The sequence below is a fragment of the Paroedura picta genome, chromosome 1, assembly GCF_049243985.1.
Source record: "Paroedura picta isolate Pp20150507F chromosome 1, Ppicta_v3.0, whole genome shotgun sequence".
In the NCBI taxonomy this organism is placed as follows: domain Eukaryota; kingdom Metazoa; phylum Chordata; class Lepidosauria; order Squamata; family Gekkonidae; genus Paroedura; species Paroedura picta.
Window position 1 is genome coordinate 56,867,231 of NC_135369.1, and position 22,000 is coordinate 56,889,230.

Genomic DNA, 22,000 nt, shown 5'->3' on the forward strand with positions numbered 1-22,000 from the left:
TATTAATGTCATTAAGTCACTGGCCCCAACCAGCTTGGTGGAAGAGCTCTGTTATCCAGGCCAGTGGTCCCCAACCTTTATTAGGCTGGGGACCGGCAGGGCATCGGGCCGCGCCCGCAGGGCCCGCGGCCACGCCCACGCTTTGGGCCACGCCCACGCTTTGGGCCGCGCCCGGCCGCGCCCGCGGGCCGCGCCCACGGATCGGGCCGCGCCCGCGAGCCGCGCCCGTGGGCCGCACCCGCGGATCGGGCCGCGCCCGCGAGCCGCACCCGCGGATCGGGCCGCGCCCGTGAGCCGCGCCCGGCCGCGCCCGCAAGCCGCGCCCGTGGATCGGGCCGCACCCGCGGACCGCGCGGGCGCGGCCTGCACGGGCGCAGCCGGCCCTGATTCCCTCTCCCCGCCCTCCCGCAGTAAGTAGCTTCCCGGGTTTTTTACTGCGGGGGGTTTTTACTGCGGGGGGGGGGCGGGGAGAGGGAGCCGCGGCCCGGCCCCTTGGCCTTTGCGGCCCGGCGCCGGGCCGCGGCCCGCAGGTTGGGGACCACTGATCCAGGCCCTGTGGAACTCCACAACTAGTAACAAAAGATATTATCCCTACCTTCTTAAATGATGCTTGCCATTTAAACTCAAAAGCCTTGGTAAACAGGCATGCCTTGCAACATGTCCTAAAACTCTCCATGGAGGAGACTTCCCTCACTTCTTCAGGACCCTATTTTGCAGCGGTGGAGCCACAGTGGAAAAGGATGGGTGATGCCAGATGAGCCACCCTAAATGGCCAGCTGATGACTGTTGTTGGTACACAGGGACATTTGGAAGGAAATGGTCATGAAAGGCTTTAAAGGTTATAACCAGCAACATTAACTCAAATAAAAAATAGATTGGCAACCAGTGTAGTTGTTTCAAAATGTGCAACATATGTTCTTGGTAGCTAACTATTGTCAACAATTGAGTTGCCACATTCTGAACATGTTGTAGTTTCCAGGTTGTTTTCAAGGGCAGCCCCACATAGAGAACATTGCAGTAATCCAGCTTTGAGGTTACAGAAGCATGGACCAGAGTAGCCAATAGTTGAAGCTGGCATTCCAGAGGGAATGAATTTATTTAGCCTAAATGGAGTGATGCTGGCTTTTTCAGGTTGGGTTGGGTGAAGAGTTAGAGTGCTCATGGACCCTGCCTTGATGTTTGAAAAGGAGCATCTCCTGAACCTCTAACTTTCTCATTTCTATATTAATGAGCATGGGTGAGGATTGAAAGATGGAAGAGTACTTTAAAATGTTCAGAACAGTGAACAACTCCAGAGAACAGGAGCGCAATCTGGATGTCTGACAGGCACATTATTGCTGCAGTACAGTAGCAAGGCATCATATAAAATGGCCACTCTCTTGGCTCAGATTACTCCATCTTCTGCATGAAGTGACAGAAATTGATAATGTGTTAGGAATTATAATTTCAGTCTGAACAATCTTCAGTTTCTGAAAGTCTGTGAAACTTAAATGGAAGTTCAAAACCAGAATCTGTAGGTCATTCATACACTGGGTTCTAATGGGAGACACAAACTTGATATGTTATTCATTTCAAGGATATATTACTTAACAGAGCTGGTTAATGGGAAAAATATACGTAAGTTCCACCCTTCTAGCACATGGAAAATACCTGTATGAATCTCTCCCCATGTCATAGTAGTTGACCATGTTCAAGAACAATCCCCTACCTATAACCTGAAGCTTCATATACTAGAAAGTCTTTAGCATTGCTGAGAGTGTAAACTGGTCCTACATCCTTTTAGAATGGATGAAATTTAAGGATGGTTAACTGTGCAATGGTTTTTGACGATGGGATTTCTTTCATGCAAAGCTTTTATTAGACCATAACATAGGTCTTAATAACGGGGAAAGGCTTTTTGATATTATAATACATACTTAAAATCAGTATATGTCTTAGTTAATTTTGTAATAAAATGGTGTCTAGTAGAATGGTTCTAAAATGTTCTTTTAAAATCACATGTCTGAGGCACGTACAGCTACCACTCAAGATTCCTTTCATCAGGAAATTCTCCTTGCATAATACTCCCATACATCAATACTTCAAAGAACATTATATGCACTGTATATTTTGGGTGCTTGATAAATTTTGTCCTTACATAGATGTGGCTCTCCTCAAATATGCTGGAAGTAATAAATTGCTATAATCAAATCTAATTTCTGGAAAATACCCATGGGAATAACAAACAAAAAAGCATGTCTTGTTAAAAAAATGATAAATAACACCGAAGGTAGCAGTTTATTATAATCAAGTTGACATTGAATTACAAAATTAAAATTATGTGGCCCTTGATAACTAGCCCTAGCAATGCACAAGATCTGCAGAATTATGTTGACATTTTGCATTTCATAGAAACAGTTCAAAAATCATGAAAGGGGAAAAAAGATTTATCACAAAGGACCTTGTAGCCAGAATATATTTGAGGAATAACAATCAATTTATTTTGGCCTGTAAGGAAACTGGCATAGAAGCTATTTGCTTAAAATTCATAAGGATATAACATTGCAAAATGATTGTTTTCTTGAAAGAAAAATTTGCTGTGGTAAGTAAACTATACAATTTCTATGTTTTATTATAATGGGGTGGGAGGTGCTGATGTTGCTATTAAATACAGACATATCTAAAAAGAAGTTTAAATTATGCCTCAGGCTGCAGCTAGATAGGCTTAGTAAATTAATAATTGTGCACTATTAATCTACCCATGCATCATTTTTAAAAATCAGTGTCAATGTTTTATTTCTTATTTCTGGAAGAAAGAATGACATCCCAATTCTTACAAAGCACCTACCAATAACATTCTGTTTGCACTTGCACTGGCCTGAAATTTGGTGACAGGTAATATCTCCATCGACTGTCCCAGAGGTATTGCAGTTGCAGGGGCTGCAGCCATCATGGTTTGACTGTTGTAGATTGTAGAATTCTTCCTGGCACTGATTGCACTGCCTGCCAGATACATGTCTCTTACAATTACACTGTCCTCCAATCTAGAAAGATACAAAAAGAAAATTGTGGTCGAATGATGAACACGTCTTCTTTTTTAGATGTGTGCTCATTAACAACGTGGGTGGGCTGACAGTCTCAAAACCCTTTAAGTAGAAATGGGGGGAGGAACAGGACAGCATTCATCTTGCAGTAAAAGAACATTACAGAAGAAACAGAAATACATATTGATTAACATCACTTAAAGGACAGAACACTGTAGGGGAAAGCATGCATGTATCAAACAGAGATCAAATAATCTTTACAAACACAGTAATTAAAACAATCAAAATCTCAAAATACAAAATGGGTTTTCCATATTTTAGTGGGGATTATTTTTCTTTTAGAAGAAGAAGAGTTTTGTTTTTATATTGTCAGGAATCAGTCTGAGCCAAGCCTGTAGAGTCCATGATAAAGACACATCCAAGATCCAACAGTCAGTTGAAATCCAAAGAGAGCTTTATTAAACAGAGTCCCCAGAATGTTAGAGCAATCCAATATCTTCCTAAACAAAGATCTTGATAATAAGAGTCCTCTCCATAAGGGAGGGGTACTAAGGCATTTTGGCGGAAGAGCCAGGGGTTCACAGGATGCCAGATGGCCAGGAATCTAATCTATACTGTTACAGCTTTGTTGAGACTAGGCTGTCTACGCAAGGACACTTTGAGTGAGATTGATAAGCAACAGCGGACAGCTCCCACTGGGAAAAGAACGGAAGCTTGGAGCCTGAGGACAGATTTACAGGTTTACAACCCCCGACCTTGCCAGGCTCATAGGAAATGAAACTAACGGGCATCAATCGGGGTTCATTACATATATCCTGTTTTTCCATTCCTGGATGGGTCTCAAAGTGGCTCACAATTGCCTTACCTTCCTCTCCCCACAACAGTTGTGCTGTGAAGTAGGTGAGGCTGGGAGACTGAGAGAAACTGCTCTGTGAGAACAGTTTAATAGACTGTGACTAGCTCAAGGTTACCGTGGGATTGCATGTAAGGGAAGAGCATGGAATCAAACCCAGCTCACCAGATCTGAAGCTGCCACTGTTAGCCACTACACCAAGTTGGTTTAAAATTAATATGAAAGTATAGACATATGTTTCAACAGTCACAATTTGCTGCCTTTAAAAAGATCTCTGCAGCTCACTTTGTAGTAGTTTTAAGAGCTCCAAATCAAGGGCAGCTTTATTGCTTCTCTGAAGGCCCAAGCACATTAAAAGAATAGGAGAAAAACTTTCACTTAGTCTGAGGAACACAAGACTATAAGACATTTTCCTGAGGGAGCCCCACTTGCATTACCCTAATATAAGGTGACCAGATTTTAACATTGGTAAAGCGGGACATGATTGACCGGGGGGGGGGGGGTCTTGATTAAAAATTTGGTCTATATGGAGCAGAAAAAAAATGTTTCATAGAATGCAAAAATAGTATTGTAATATATATTTTAAAATTTCAACTTAAGTACAATTTGCTAGGTGCCCCCAGATGTCCCTCCAAAAGTGGGACAATCTGGTCACCTTAGAATCATAGAATCATAGAGTTGGAAGGGGCACCTTAGAATCTTGGCCCCAGATCATCTTCGTCGCTCTCCTCTGTACCCTTTCAATTTTATCTACGTCCTTCTTGAAGTGAGGCCTCCAGAACTGCACACAGTACTCCAGGTGTGGTCTGACCAGTGCTGTATACAATGGGACTATGACATCTTGTGATTTTGATGTGATGCCCCTGTTGATACAGCCCAAAATGGCATTCGCCTTTTTTACCGCTGCATCACACTGCCTGCTCATGTTTAGTTTAAAATCCACAAGTACTCCAAGGTCTCGTTCACACACAGTGTTACCTAGAAGTGTATCCCCCATCCAGTAGGCATGCTTTTCATTTTTCTGACCCAGATGCAGAACATTACACTTATCTTTATTAAATTGCATCATGTTCTCATTTGCCCATTTTTCCATTGTGTTCAGATCTCGTTGAACTCTGTCTCTATCTTCCAGAGTATTTGCCAGTCTTCCCAATTTGGTGTCATCTGCAAACTTGATGAGTAGTCCCTCCACCCCCTCATCTAGATCATTAATAAATGCATTAAAAAGTACCGGGCCAAGCACCGAGCCCTGAGGTACCCCGCTACTCGCCTCTCTCCAGTCTGATAAAACACCATTGACAACAACGCGTTGAGTGTGGTTCTCTAACCAATGCCCTATCCACCTGACTATCTGAAAATCCAGATTGCAGTCCTTCAACTTATCCATCAGAACATTATGGGGAACCTTGTCAAAAGCTTTACTAAAATCCAAGCAAATGACATCAACCGAATTTCCACAATCCAGCAAACCTGTTACTTGGTCAAAAAAGGAAACCAGGTTGGTCTGGCAAGACCTGTTGGAGACAAATCCATGCTGACTTCCTTGGATCACCAAATTGTCCTCCGGATGTTTGCAGATCGCTCCCTTTAATATCTGCTCCATTATCTTCCCCACAACAGAGGTCAGACTCACTGGTCTGTAGTTTCCTGGGTCATCCTTCCTCCCTTTTTTGAAGATTAGAATAACGTTTGCTCTCTTCCAGTCCTCTGGGTCATCTCCAGTCCTTAAAGAGGTCCCGAAGATGATGGACAAGGGCTGTGCAAGTTCTCTGGAAAATGATGGACAAGGGCTGTGCAAGTTCCCTTAGACAAGAAGGGACTTTTAATTAGCACTGACTTCAGCCAAAGACCTGGTGGAAGAGCTCTGTTCTACAGGCCCTGCAGAACACAGATAGTTCCATCAGGGCCCTAAGCTTTCCTGGGAGCTCTTTTCATCAGGTCAGAGCCAGGACTGAAAAGACCAGGCATGCTTCCTTAGGGCCAGGAACCACTAGTAGGTTAGCACCCACCAGATTAGAGAGCGGGGAGCATAGGGAGACAGACAGCCCCTCATATAGGCAAGGCCCAAGCCGCAGATGGCCTTAAAGTAAGCTGCCCATCTGTCCTGACTTCTCCCACCAGCACCGAAGCCAAGCCACAAGCAGGAGCTGCCGCCACCGCCACCCCTGCCCCCGGTGTCCCACTTTACATCTGCCACCATCTGGTCACCTTATTTTAAAGATCAGTACCAATACCTTAAACCTAATCCAGGCCAGAACTGGAAACCAATGCAGCTACCTTAGCAGAGCTGGATCTGGGGCCTCGAAGGTGAGGGCCCTAGCAACTGCATTGTGCATTAGTTGGAGTTTCTAGGTCAGAGATAAGGGAAAGCCTGCATAGAGTGAGTTACAGAAGTCCCGTCTAGAGGTGAACATTGCATGGATCACTGTAGCCAGACAATCTGGCAGACAATCTCCCTGAGCCTTCGGGGGAGGGTAGTATATAAATATAATAAATAAATAAATAAGGTTGGGCGCTAGTCGTTTCACCTGGCAAAGATGGTAAAACACCATGCAAACTACTCTCATGACCTGGGCCTCCATGGAAAGGGAGGTATCCAGAATCACGCCCAATTTCCTTGCTGAGGACCAGATGTTAAGCTGCACCCCGGCCAGGGTGGTTAGTATTTGAATCTTTATAGATTAAAGTACTAACACCAGAGTCCAGGGATAGTGAGTTCACAGATAAGGATAAATTTGGTGTAGTGGTTAGGAGTGCGGACTTCTAATCTGGCATGCCAGGTTCGATTCTGCGCTCCCCCACATGCAACCAGCTGGGTGACCTTGGGCTCGCCATGGCACTGATAAAACTGTTCTGACCAGGAAGTGATATCAGCGCTCTCTCAGCCTCACCCACCCCACAAGGTGTCTGTTGTGGGGAGAGGAATGGGAAGGCGACTGTAAGCCACTTTGAGCCTCCTTCGGGTAGGGAAAAGCGGCATATAAGAACCAACTCTTCTTCTTCTTCTTCTAAATCTTAGGCAGGTTTTTGTAACAGAAAAAAAAAAGAAAACAAATAATTAAACAAACTATAACTAAGGATCAAACACAGTTAGGGCTCAAAACAATTTTAAACTAAATTGAAAATGCTATTTCTCACATTCTTTAAAGGGAATTTCCCTTCAAGGAAGCAAGCAGTTAAGTACCTCTGTAACTGCTGAGACTATTCAACTAGAGTCCTCTTTAATCCAAGCCTAGAAGGGCTAAATTAACATTTGAAGTAAAGGCCAGCATGAGAAAGAGAGATCACCACACTTACTGTGATCTTCAGCTCCCTTTCAGCAAGACCTATTGTTAATCAAACAGAGAGTGACTCACTCATCCTCCTTTATTGGCTAACACTCGGTGTTATTGGCTCCAGATTTGGGGGGGGGGGAGTTCTGACCCAAGCTATTTACTTAGAGTTCCTAAAAGCAGGCCCAGCTCCAGTGATCATGTGTAACAAGGGAATAAGTAGGCCAGTTTAGCAGGCAATCAAGTTCAGTTGCAGGGTGAGGAAGCCAGGGTGCTAGTGCCACATCCCTAAACGAGTAAGCACACATTCCACAAACAAATCTGCATAAATGGGGGAGGTGATAAAACAAATTATTAAAAGGCAGTCATAAAGGTAGTCCTAAGTAATGCCTAAGACCTGGTGAGAGATGCAATGAGACGGTTGGGAAGAAGAGACTACAAATCCAGAGGCTCAAATATAATGTATACTATGGGTTAGGAAATGTGCAAATAGATATTTTTAAAGGCCTGCATTGTTATTGTTAATGAACAAAGTAATTGAAGCAGTAAAAGTTCAGGAATTCTTTAAACAGTGGTAGGCTAGTCTGAGTGAAGTAAATAAAGGGAGCACAGGTGTTGGCAAATAAAATACAAGCCAGGGACTATGAGGAACATACTGCAAAACTATAAATACTAACAATAAAAATATCTTCAAACACATTAGTAACAGAAAATGAACCAGGGAGACAATGGGACCCTTGGATGACCATGGAGAAAAAGGATTACTATAAAATGATAGGGAAATGGCAGAGAAGCTGAATGCGTTTCTCCCCACCTTCAAGAGGGGATGTGCTTGCTCGCTCCAGAACCACTTGTTGTGGGAGGACTATTGAAAGACCTGAGTCAAATTGAGGTGACAAGGAAGGAGGTCCTACATCTGATGGACAAATTAAAAACTGACAAATCACCAGGTCCAGATAGCATACATCCAATTGCTCTGAAAGAACACACATATGAACTTGTGGATCTCCTGATAAAAATATCCAATCTGTCACTAAAATATGCCTCCACTCCTGAGGACTGGAAGGTAGTTAATGTAACCCCCATCTTTAAAAAAGGTTCCAGAAGAGATCCAGGAAATGACGGGACAGTCATTTTAACGATGATACTGGGTAGATTCATGAAATCTGTCATTAAAAATAGAATAAGTAGGAACACAGATGAACAACAGCTATTGAGGAAGAATTGGCATAGATCAGTGGTCCCCAACCCGCGGGCCGTGGCCCGATGCCCCCTCTCCCCGCCCCCCCCGCAGTAAAAAACTTCCCAGGCCGCAAGCTTGCGGCCTGGGAAGCTTCTTACTGCGGAAGGGGGGGAGAGGGAATCAGGGCCGCGCCCGCGCATCGTGCATGCGCGGCTGAAATCAGATCTCAAATTCTCAAATATATCTGGGATTTTCTGAGGAATTCTTACCCAGTTTTCACAGAAAAACCCAGATATATTTGGGAATATACCAATAAGGCATTTGGGAGTATATTTTCAGCTCATGTATATCCAACTGCACACCCCTAGGTGAACAGACTCAACAAGGTACATTTCCTTCAATGTACCACACCAAGTCAGGCTTTCATCAGCAACCTGGAAAAGGACAAGAGATGAACAGCAAAATGACATGCACTCTGATATTTAAAAACTAGCTTCCTTTGATCAAATCACAGAAAGATGTTAACTTTTGCATGAACATTATGAGCAATAACATTGTTGTTGTTAGGTGCAAAGTCGTGTCCGACCCATCGCGACCCCATGGACAATGATCCTCCAGGCCTTCCTGTGCTCTACAATTCCCCAGAGTCCATTTAAGTTTGCACCGACTGCTTCTGTGACTCCATCCAGCCACCTCATTCCCTGTTGTCCCCTTCTTCTTTTGCCCTCAATTGCTCCCAGCATTAGGCTCTTCTCCAGGGAGTCCTTCCTTCTCATGAGGTGGCCAAAGTATTTGAGTTTCATCTTCAGGATCTGGCCTTCTAAGGAGCAGTAAGGGTTGATCTCCTCTAGGAATGACCGGTTTGTTTGCCTTGCAATCCAAGGGACTTGCAAGAGTCTTCTCCAGCACCAGATTTCAAAAGCCTCAATTCTTTGACACTCGGTCTTCCTTATGGTCCAACTTACACAGCCATACATTGCAACTGGGAAGACCATAGCGTTGACTAGACACACTTTTGTTGGCAGGGTGATGTCTCTGCTTTTTAGGATGCTGTCTAGATTTGCCATAGCTTTCCTCCCCAGGAGCAAGCGTCTTTTAATTTCTTTGCTGCAGTCCCCATCTGCAGTGATCTTGGAGCCATAATATAGGAACAGGCTAATGTACAACATAATGTGTTTTTTCTTCGGTCTAAGTGATTTTGACTGCTGTTATTTAACCTCTTGTTCTAAAAATTGTTTTGTGAATCAAAGGAAATTATTTGGTTTAAATTCAGAAGCAATATTATTTTGCAAAGAAGAGAAAAAATGGTCTGTCTGCTATCCATCAGCTACATTTTGTGAAATCTTTACAACACAAAGAGTTCATAGGTGCTGCTCCAGATCTTTGCAGACGAATCTCCAAGGAACAAATGAAACTGTAAAGTTTTGAAGCCTGCTTTACAGGTTCTGAAGCCTGCTCTTTCTTTGAGGGCTACTGCCTACATAGATATACAGATACTTTGAATTCCTTGTAGCAAGACAAACCATTTTAAAGGAAAAAGACAATACACACTTTCCCACATTCAAACAATTTAAAGATGACCAAAATTAAACACAAAGAAGCCACACTATTGTAAATGAGAAAGATTTAAGTCTGTGCTCATCTCTTTATTAAAATCAGTAGATTTTGAAATGCTTAACTTTTATAGTATCAGAGCGCTTTTGCTTGCGCGGCTTAACGCCTTTCCATCCAAAGTAATACAAGGGAGATTTGCCAAGATTCCTTTCGAAAATAGACTATGTCCCTGTGAGTTAAACACTCCTGACACCATGCAACATATCTTACTGGATTGTCCCTTGTTTATTGTCCAGCGAAGGCACGTTATACCTCTCATACCCAAATGGAGAAATCATTCAAAAGACCCGATCTGCCATTTTTTCTTGAGCGATAAGGATGCCAATGTCACCTTTATTACGTCTGAATTTTTGTCTTCAGTTTTTAAACTTAAACTGCTTGATGTATCCTGACTATCTCTGTTCATTTTGCTAATCTGCTTTATGCCAATAAAGGTATTGTGTGTGTGTATAGTATCATCAGATCACTCTTCAGAGAAATGGATGTATAAGTAAGATGCAGGAGCCAGCCAATCAATTGATCACTTACCATTTCTATTGTGCAGAAAGAGATTAAGCCTGTACAGCAATAGGGGAAGTGAGCTCCAGTGATATCTAGTGATGTCAGCGGCCATCCAAACTTCTGGGAAAGGCTGCATAACCCTGCAGATCTCTTGTGTCACCCCAGGGTTCCCTGAAACCCTGGTTAGGAATCCGTGCCTTAAACCACCAGCAAATGACAAACATAGCCTTCTTAAGAACATGCTCAAATATGCTACTGGCTCTATTCAACTCCAGACCCAAGCCTGGTTTTAGAACTGAAATAGAAATTTTTGGTTTTCTCAGCAGCTTTTGATTTCATCAGCCATGATATCAATTTGATCCAAGTGGTAAAAATTGGTTTGTGGGAGCACTGCACCCCAATACTTTCAACTCCTGGTAGATTAACATCAGTGGGGGGACAACTGCTGCTCCTGCTTTTGTTATGGAATCCCACAAGGCCCTATCATTTCACATACTCAATAGCTGTATGAAATTTCTGGTAGATATTATTCAGAGATCGCCAATGTAATGTTATCTGTAAGTTACTCACTGTTTCATTTCCAGCTGGGTCACATGACACAGTGGAGGTTCTGAACAATAGGAAGAGGTAAGGGCCTGGATGAGGAACAGAAACTAAACTTCAAATCAGACTGAGATTGAAGTTCTGTCAACAATATGCAGTCGGGGATTAACGAGTCAAGCCTGTCCAAGATGAGGCCTTTCTCTTCCTAAATGAGCAGATTCAAAATCTGAGTGAGTAAATAGATCTGTGTCTATAAACAGATATCCAAGTTTCCTTTAACTGCCTAGTTTCAGTTTTTCTTGAGAGCAGAAAGTGTTTACAATTATTCCCTTCCTGATCACATCACAGTTAGATTTCTAAAGTATACACTATATGGTACTGCCCAAGAAGAATGTTTAGCCATTACCTAGTACAAAATGTAGCAGAAAGACTACCAATAGCATGATACAGGAATAATCTTTCGCATGCATCAGAGCTTCTTCATATCTGGACACAGACATTCATACATAATAATTATCTCTTTGGCTAATTAAGATAGATTTGGTTCTAAAACCAGGCCTGGAGTTGTACAGTGCCGTACTCAAAACATGTGTCCCAGAAGAGTATATTTGCTACTTGCTGATAGCCCTATGTTCATGGACCACAATACTTAAAGGACACATTGATCCATATGAGTCTATTAAGTAAGATATGGAGAGGGACTACGGTACTTTGTATACTCCAACTCTCAGAGTTAAGTTAGTTATCTGCCATGCAATAGCCTTTTTCTATTTGGGAATGATTAATATCTGAAATTCCTTCACCACAGCAAACCTGGTGTTTGCTCTATCCAAGCCGTAGATATCAGGTAAGAGCCTCTTGTGGCGCAGAGTGGTAAGGCAGCCGTCTGACAGCTTTGCCCATGAGGCTGGGAGTTCAATCCCAGCAGCCGGCTCAAGGTTGACTCAGCCTTCCATCCTTCTGAGGTCGGTAAAATGAGTACCCAGCTTGCTGGGGGGTAAATGGTAATGACTGGGGAAGGCACTGGCAAACCACCCCGTATTGAGTCTGCCAAGAAAATGCTAGAGGGCATCACCCCAAGGGTCAGACATGACTCGGTGCTTGCACAGGGGATACCTTTACCTTTAGATATCAGGTAAAAAAAATTCTGTTTTTCATGCTTTTTGTTCATTTTCCTGACATGTTGTTTATAGTTATGTAGAAAGATCTCTGACTGGAGTGGAGCTTGCAAACCAGGACATTCCCTTTGCCTCTGTTGAATCTCCTGACATTTTGTTGCTGGAAATCAAAGGACCCTTGTGAGCAGCAGTGGGGATGGGGAGGAAGAAGAAGGAGAAGAGTTGGTTCTTATATGCTGCTTTTCTCTACCCGAAGGAGGCTCAGAGTGGCTTACAGTCGCCTTCCCCTTCCTCTTCCCACAACAGACACCCTGTGAGGTGGGTGAGGCTGAGAGAGCCCTGATATCACTGCTCAGTCAGAACAGCTTTATCAGGGCCATGGTGAGCCCAAGGTCACCCAGCTGGCTGCATGTGGGGGAGTGCAGAATCGAATCTGGCATGCCAGATTAGAAGTCTGCACTCCTAACCACTACACCAAACTGGCTCTGAATGGTTAACTCCATTATAATCCTACCTCATTCTATCAGGCTCAAGTCCAACATAGTCACTGAACCTGGCAGATAATGTCTCCAAATTGGCTCTCTTTCTGGAGGTAAGGTAGTAGGGGGGAATCAGCAGAAAACTCACCTCCCTGTTTATAGATGTGCTTTACAACTTCATAAATGGATACAATTACTATTTTGGGATGATTTAAATGAAGCAAAAAGATGTTCTTTTGCTGTATATATCATGAGTATTTATTTTATTGTCACATTACCATATATTGTTTCTTTCCAAAAGCTTTCTAAAGAACTATTTGGCTGAACATTTGTGGATTAAAAAAGGGATGGAGCACTACTTGCAGCCTGGGCAAGATAAGACCTGTGTTTCACCTAGTCTATTTTTTCCCTTAACACATTACTGCCAGTTCCTCACCTGATACAACTAGTGGGCTGAATCGAGACTAAATTTTCAAACATCATAATGGAAACTTCTTCCCTCTTTTCTACCACTGCAGCAGAATCATCTCCATGAAATGCTGCTGAGATTGCTGGGATGGAAGACCCTAAGGAAGCAGAAGGTAGGCAGGTAGTTGTGAGTTCCTGCATTGTGCAGGAGTTTGGACTAGATGACCCTGGAGATCCGTTCCAACTCTGTGATTCTAAGGGGAATTGGCAGAAATTGCTAATTATTGTAGAAGAGTTGGTTCTTATATGCCTCTTTTCTCTACTAGGAATTTCAAAGCAGCTTATAATCACCTTTCCTTTCCTCTCCCCACAACAGATACCCTATGCAGTAGGTGGGGCTGAAAGAGCCCAGATATTACTGCTCGGTCAGAACAGCTTCATCAGTGCAGTGGCAAGCCTAAGGTCACCCAGCTGGCTGCATGTGGAAGAGCATGGAATTGAGCCTGGCTTACCAGATTAGAAGTTGATGCTCCAAACTACTACACCAAACTGGCTCTGAATGGTTAACTCCATTATATTCATACCTCATTATATCAGGCTCGTCCGACATAGTCACCAAACCTGGCAGATAATGCCTCCACCCTAAAGTGTGGTCACTGGCAGTCTGGCAGCAACCAGAACAGCTGCTCTGGGCGCCCTGATTGCCATGCTGTGAGCTAGCTGCCTGCCTACTTATCCCATCCAGGCAACTGAGAGTTGTCTTTCTGGCTGAGACTGTTGGGTTTAAGTGCAGTACCTGCTATCTGAATCTCAGAGCCAGTCAAATTCCCAAGCAGTCAGCCAGACTTGAGCTCCCCTATGCTAGAGTGGAGTAAGGGCAAGACCATGGCAAGCTAATGATAGTGATAAGTTTGGGCAAAACAGCAGATGAAAAAGCTGCTTGATAGGGGAGATGCTTCTTTTATGGCTGCCTGCCTAGAAGAGGCTGGATGCTGTAGACCATGTGCTATGGTTTAGCCAGACGTAGCCAAAGTAGATATGTGTGGCTGCTATTTTTGATGCCAAACATCTATTTTAATGTATTTTATTGTATTTTATTTGCATTTACATTGTAAGCGGCCTTGGGTACCTATAAGGTTGAAAGAAGGCTAAATAATGTTCTAAATAATTGTACATTAATAAATATTGAAGAGAAAGCCCAATCTGAGCATCAGATGAAAAATTTTTCCTTGCAAAAGTTGATGATCCTGAATACAACTATTGCCTGTTTCCTCCATATCATTGGATCATTAAAATACATTTCCTAACATCTACTCTGAAATGTAAATGAAGGTGACCAGATACCAACCAGATGGGAAAGGTCCATATGATTAGCCAACCATTGCCACGGGACCTAACACTGCTCAGTTTTTGACTGGATTGTGCCCATTGTTTTTCCATTTATCCACAAATTTGCCCTTCCTATTTTGCTTACATTAAGAAAAACTGGTGCTGTTGTGACAGAACCACTTCTTCTTTCTTACACATTTTGTATTGGATACAAAGGATAAAGAACTCACGATTGCTCCGTTTGGGACTTCTGAATCTTCGTTTGGGCTAAATGACACGTAACTGGTTTTGCACAGAAAAAACATTGATGAACTGCTGGGAATGGTAAATTACGCAGAGAAAGTATATTCTGGCCCATTTTAACACATTTCCTTGAAAATTATCCTTGTGACGTGACAATTAATTTTCATGAGCCAAGGTCCTTATTCCTTATGACTCCATCTTCCTCAGGTCAGACCTAAAAACACTTCCTTCAATAATGCCTTTCTATTTCATGTAATTCATTTCAGCCCAGACTCTCCAGCCTTATTAATCTATTTTTAATGCCTCTTAATCATTGTGCTCTTCCTTCCTCCTATTGCAGCAGTCTATCGATGCCTTATTGAGCTGTACAATACAACCCATTTTTCCTTATTTCCTTTGTATAATATAATCTTAGTTTGGTTCTCAATTCTCAGTATGACCACTCCAGAAAACGAGAGAGACAAACTAGTTTACCATTTGGAACTGTTATTACTCTGACTACAGTGTTACTGTCACATTAAGGCAGGGATCTTAAACTCCGCATTTAATTTCCCTCTCTGTTTCTGTTCTTAACCCTGTCATATGCTTGTTGTTGGTAGAGTTTTAAAGCATATACATTTTTATGTACTTGGTCAAAAATGTATTACTGTTCAGCCCAGAAAATCAAATTCTGTATTTCAGGCTATTGTCATCAATATAATAAGTACCGTTCTTTTAGATTTCACATTGCTTTACAAGCCTTAATTCCATGGCAGCAATGAGCTCTTCAAAGGTAAAAGCCATCAAAATCTGTTGTGCTCACATAGCCCCCTGGAGCATAAAAGCTACCAATAAAAACATTTCCCCACCGAATATAAAATCAAAAACATAAAATGACAGGAAAAGTGACAATACATTACCGGGTAAGGGGATTGTTCATCATTGCATAAAATGTGAGTCAAAAATACAAAAATAGAATCAGGTTTGGACTGAACCAGAACCCACCCTTAGACTGTCCAGCCCAGTCTTTTAGGTGGAGTCATTATTGCACTGTGTATTTGTCTTCCTGACTGAATAAACATCAGGAATTTAAAATCGTTGGAACCCTCCCCTATTGTTTTAAACATATATTCACATGGAAATTACTGTAATCAAACTAAGAAAAAGATCATCTGTATGCATCAGATTTCCAACTCAACCATTTCCATTTTTGGCATGCATTTTCACTTGAACTATCACTCTCTCTTTATATTAATTTTGTTCCTATTTTGTTCAGTGGGAAACATTTTTAGATATAATTTCTGAGCTTTCCATCTGATTTGGATGAAATTTTCAGAGATCTTCCTTCTCAAAGTTCTCATTAAATGAATATATTCTGTCAAATATCAATCAGATAGGAGAAAGGAATCCAGGTTTCTGTGCAATTTAAGTCAAAACATAGGAAAACAAATTAAATAAGTGGCATTCATTGTTACTCCTATTTGTTTTCATCAACAAAGATAATGAATGAGGCTTTCCCAGTTCGTTTTTCATTGCTTTAGAAATGAATGCACATTTCTACAATTTATCTTAAATGTTCTAAATTAAATCTCAATCTATGACTCTTGTCTCCTTAATTTAGATGGGAAAATGAGCAAATTCTCTGAGACTTTAGTGAGAGGCAGGTAACTATGGGATTTCTGCCTATGTATATCAGGGATTTCCCAGTTCTGGATCTCTTTCCTCCAAAAGCTACATGATTCTGGCTCTCAGTTCTTGTCCACCCATGTCCACTAAATACATTCTAAACCAGTAGTTCTCAACCTGGGGGTTGGGACCCCTTTGGGGGTCAAATGACCCTTTCATAGGGGTCGTGGCAGATCAAGCAGCTTGGCTGGGTGGGCACCATCCACACAACAGCCTTGTGGAGTAGATCAAGATAGAGAGTTTGTCTGTCTGGAGCAGCAGAAAAGAGCAAGATCAGCATGGTGGGACAAGAGGCAGAATGGAACTGAGAAACCCCAGGGGGAAAAAACAATTCATATACAATCATGAACAATCGATCTTCACGCCATTGGCCAATTTTGGTTTAATGTCTGTGAAAGAACACTTGCATAATTTTATGGTTGGGGGTCACCACAACATGAGGAACTGTATTAAAGGCATTAGGAAGGTTGAGAACCACTCTTCTAAATAGTTTGCCTCCTCTGCTTGGTTTGCTATCCTAAGTTTGATTATTCTTACACTTTTCTCAATTCCTCCCTCCTTTTTTTCCTTTGGTCAAGTTCTGATTCTTGGTGCCAATGTCTAGATTTTAAAATTCTAGTTATATGCATCCTTACCACCACCACCACCACACACAGCCCTCCCAATCATCTTTGGGTACTTGATCAGATTATTCATTGTTTGACTAGCCTGAATTGCATGCCACTTCAATATAGCCAGCAGTTGCAGATAGGACTTTTTGTCTTCATTGTTTTCCCCAACTATTCTGCTAACTGAATTCTTGACCTGCCCTGTTAATGCGGGCTCTTCCTGTGATCTCATGCCCCATATAATATCTGAATATTTAATTTATTTCTGATACAGAGTATTTTGCAAGTGATTCAAAACACTGTTATCACACATGTGCCTTCAGAAGTATGCTGAATTATAAATCAAAACAAGCAAACTCATAAATAGAATTAATTCACCTGAATCCACCGTGAGTCTATTGTAATGTTGGAACAGAATTTTTTTTCTCAGCCAAAATTTTATCCACCTTATCCTACAAAGCACAGCCAAGAGCAGCTGATGATAGCAAATATGTTGACATTCCAGGTCAAAATGATGTACCTTATTACAGAGACGACTATTGGCTTCCGTGCCTGCCATGTCACATTCACATGGTCTGCAAACATTCACAGCTGAAAGATCTGCATCCACATGCCGATAAAAAAAATCCTTACACAGCTCACAGTTTCTTCCTGCATGAAGGAAAGGTTATGCATTATAGCTTCCAATTCATTAAAATTAGCTGTATAATTCAAAATTAAAGACTATTCCTTTGAGAGAATTCTATAATTTTCAGGACGTCCATTTTAATGCACCTTTCATCTCTACCTGCCAATTTAGTGATCCAGAGCATATGAAACAATGAACCTGTTACAAACTATGTTTTACTCCATTAAACTTCCATCTGTTACATAACACAACACTCCTATAAAGCTATTCTGCATTGATATCTGTTCTATACTTAAAAAGAAATTATTGTTGAACCTCAAACTTTCTCTACCCTCCCTAAGACCCTTGGAACACCAAGGGTAGTTAAAATAGTGTACAAAATCACACACGTAAGGCATGCTAGGTTAGATATGTTCTGCAAGTAGCTTTTTTTTTCAAATACATGTAAGTAGCAGGCCTAAAACAAATAGCTCAAGGCACTCCAAAACCTTTGGTCAACAAACCATGTCTAACAGAAGATTCTTCTGGAGGTCTCAGATATATGGGAGATTCTGTTGGTGCCTTGTTGTCCAGCTGATTTTACATGTGTAATAGCAGTTTTAGAAACAATTGATAGGGTTACAGATCCTGAGACATCCCTACTTTCTTGTTTACAAGGCTGAAATGCTACAGAGAAAAAGTACAAAAATGTTTTTTTGTTCATTCAAAAGCTTCTGTTCTAGCCTCTTGCCATTGCACTGTGGTTCAAGTCCTAAGAAGAGCCATATGCTTGTAAAATATGTGGGTCCAAGAACCACATGACACTGAAATAATTGCATCTCTTTAATTGTGAAAGTACGTGATACAACAGTACCACGACTACACTCTGAACAAACCCCCCTAAGACCCCAATATATATATACATACAGAGAACAATGAGGCTGGCCATGGAGGTGAGCCATTGGCTCAGACCCCTTGATTAATTTAAACTGATTGGCTGTCATGATGGCCATGACAGTTAGAGCCCAGGTCTACCCAATCCTACCATGGACCATGTGCTTGGGCCTTTGTAGGATCGCCCATGTGCCCACATAAACAACAAGGCTCACCTTTTTCTTTAGGTAACGAGTGCCTGCTTCAGTTTACCAAAGTGATCTTGGGGTACTTTGTTGTCTGTGTTGAAACTGATTCCTCACGTCTATCATGGATTTCCTGCCCTGCCTAACAAATATTGTTCTTTCCACTTTGAGTAAGAACTGATCCAACACATGAAAAGCAGGCATCTGGGTTGGGTCCTACTAGATTTTCTATTAGTGGAAGGAGGAGACAGGATGATCTTGCCTAGTCACCATGCAACATTGCTACTTATTATCTACATGATTATACTGCATTGCTATTTATTATCTACATGAAGCCCACAAACCCTGCCATAAATTTTACAGGGATCAAATGGGTCCTTCCTCTATTTTGTACACAAAAAAATAACAGGTAGTCTCCATCCCTATATCATTGCCATGATCATTCTGTTTACAGAAAACATACTGTTCCAAATGTATAATTAGAACAGTATCTTAGGACTAGATATTAAGCCTGCTGTAAGCAGGACAGCGAGCCGATTGGGCCCTCTGCTTGTCAATCCGGAGTCAAGGGGCCAATCGTTGGTCCCCCTTATTCCAGACTGAGCCCTCCCCCACAGCCCTTAGTGTTTTATTTATACCGCTCCCGCAGAGTAGTGTAAAGATAGTATATCATCAGAAACTCAAGAAGCCAAATGACACCTCAGTTCTCTGATGAATACACCTTGATGGTAGCTTTGAGTAAACTGTGAAACAGCATAAAGGCTCTGGCTATCAACATCAATATTTGTGAACACATGCATACACACTCATTCTTCAGCGTAGCCCCATCTAGTTTACTTAGGATCTGAAACTGATTAACCAATCTTGTAAACTACTAGAATGTTAGTGGTGGTTCACAGAAGTTGACTGCGTGTGAAATACTGGATAGAACAAGTACTATTAGACTGTCTGGTCAGTCTGAGATATCTCTATCTCAAGTTGATAAATTTTGATTGTGTTCTAGGTTCCAGTGCTCAAACATGATAGAACATAATTTGCAATAAAGGGCCTATTTACAAGATTAGAAATAATGACACAATGTAGAATAGACTAAAGCAGGAAGAGGTATCACTGGAATCAAAAGCATTATGCATACATGCATACAAGTCTTATGCACACTTAGGGGCTTTTTGCACGCCTTCAAAATAGCACAATGGTTGCCAATTGAAAACGCTACTGATTTGCTGTTTTGCACAACGTCGTCGACAATCTGCCACACACCTGAAACCAATCTGCAAAAAGCGCTTCCTTGTAGCGCTTTCAGGGAAATCCCCAAAAGTGGATTCACCCTCCGGAAAGCGATACACTCCTGCAACCAATCTGCAACACTAGCGAAAAAGACCTGTGCGTTAACATTGTTGCGGTTTCTACAAAGTCCCTCCCCCTGGCTCTCTTCTCTGATCTTCCGGCGAAGCGATCGCCATTTTTTTTTCTCCGAGTGAGCGGGGATAAACGCACCAGTGAGCCTCTTTCTGTTTAGAGGCTTCCCTGGCTTCAGTCCCTCCCCTTTAGTCACTAAGCACAAACCACAGAAAAGCCCGTTTGCTGATGTATTTTCCCTTTAATTTTTACACATTCATTCAGCCGAAAATCGGGCCCGTGAGAGGGGGGGGGATTTTTTTTTTCACTCGGAGGAAGCGTGGCAACGATCAAACGATCAAACAACAGCTCAAACACATTAGGCAGCTGGATGGGTCTCTCCGTTGCAACGAATCTACACAGATTCGTTGCAATGGGTCTGTTTTTTTTAAAAAAAACCTTTCTTAAAGGGAAAGGGGCTGTTTGGGAGCATGCTAACGGCTGCCCATTGGCTGCTTGACGGCCAGGGGCGGGACGAGCTTGGCAATAGCTCTTCCTTTCTAGCGATTTCTGCCGAGACCGGAAGCCTGTGGGAAACGCTACAAAACGCAACTGGATTCCACTACAAAGGCAGGTATGCATAACGACGAATTCCACTATTTTAAATGGCGATTTTTCATTCAGTGACCAATTTGCTACAAAGATCCCGGTGCGTAAAGCCCCTTAGTGCTCACAGTAGATCTACATGCCCCAAAATACAAAATACACAGTTTGTTACAAAGTAGGCATCAATTCCATTCTCTGGATTTCTATATACAATGAAAATGTAATTTTCCTTACATCTCAGCCTCCAATGATTTCAACAGCCACAGTGGCCCTGCATTCTGTTCTATTGTGTCAATTACCTGTGGTATTATGTTGACAGTTATCACAGATTCCACCACCACCTCTATAGTGTTCATTAGGAAAAGGATCCATTGTCTTGTTGTAGTGACAGCTTACTGCATGGCCATAACACTGACAAGGCTTGCAATCATAGGCATGAACTTGATCTCCTGGATGAAAATGCTTGTCATTGTATAGTGGCCAACAATGATCACACTGAAATAAAGAAATTATTTTTTTTAAGTTTTATATATACATATACACAACTATTTGCTACATTGGATGTTCCATGTGTTTGTTTGTGTGTGTGTGTCTGTGTGCACGCATGCGTGCGTGCAGAAGACATGCAGGATATTTTCCACTAAACATGGATTCATTCTTAAAAGTTATTTTGTATTTATTTAAAGCCTTCCTTTGAGAATGAAGGCAGAATTCAAGAGGAAGAACAATGCAATCAAACAGCATAAAATCCAATAAACAATATAATAGGACTAGGAACACAAATGCTAACAAAAAAAGTATAAAATATGACATAACATAAAAGAGAAAAATAAAATAGTGCAATAAAAGAACAAGATAATGTGTATAATAATAAATAGTGCATAATACTGCAATCGTACTTCCTTTAATAAATGCAAGCTCTCTACTAAACCATTTGTTTATACTATAGCCCCTAATGAATGAGTGCAGGAATGCATGATAGAGCAACAAAATACTGTGAAACAACTACGATAAAGGAAGCCACAGTCCTCAGTTGGCAAAATCTGAATAAGGCTGTTTATGATGGTTTATGAGCAGCCCTGGCTGCTCCTTAGAAAGCCAGATCCTGAAGATGAAGCTCAAATACTTTGGCCACATCATGAGAAGGAGGGACTCCCTAGAAAAGAGCCTAATGCCGAGAGCGATTGAGGGAAAAGGAGGAGGGGATGACAGAGAATGTGGTGGCTGGATGGAGTCACTGAAACAGTCGGTGCGAACCTAAATGGACTCCGGGGAATGGTAGAGGACAGGAAGGCCTGGAGGATCATTGTCCATGGGGTCACAATGGGTCAGACACAACCTCGCACCTAACAACAACAACATGATGGTATATTTTGGCAGTCATTAATTCATAGGGCTTCCATAAGGCAGAAGCAGCTTGATGGCACATAACACACATATAAATCCTATTAGTTTTAATAGAATGGTTAAAGTATATCTCACACTGAAATAAATGGGGTTTACAAATCTGTAAACACAGTGGTTTCCCATA

At 41.9% G+C, this 22,000-nt stretch overlaps 1 protein-coding gene across 1 annotated transcript in view; it reads right to left on the minus strand.

The window, feature by feature from the left end:
* USH2A (usherin) overlaps window positions 1-22,000 on the minus strand; it is a 684,687-nt gene that overhangs the window by 554,769 nt on the left and 107,918 nt on the right. Inside the window, exons 11-13 of the mRNA XM_077339259.1 lie at window positions 20,769-20,964; window positions 17,360-17,490; window positions 2,828-3,023 (exon numbers count right to left, since the gene is read on the minus strand). Of these exons, the coding sequence (XP_077195374.1) occupies window positions 2,828-3,023; window positions 17,360-17,490; window positions 20,769-20,964 (523 nt within the window). The remainder of the gene's footprint in view (window positions 1-2,827; window positions 3,024-17,359; window positions 17,491-20,768; window positions 20,965-22,000) is intronic.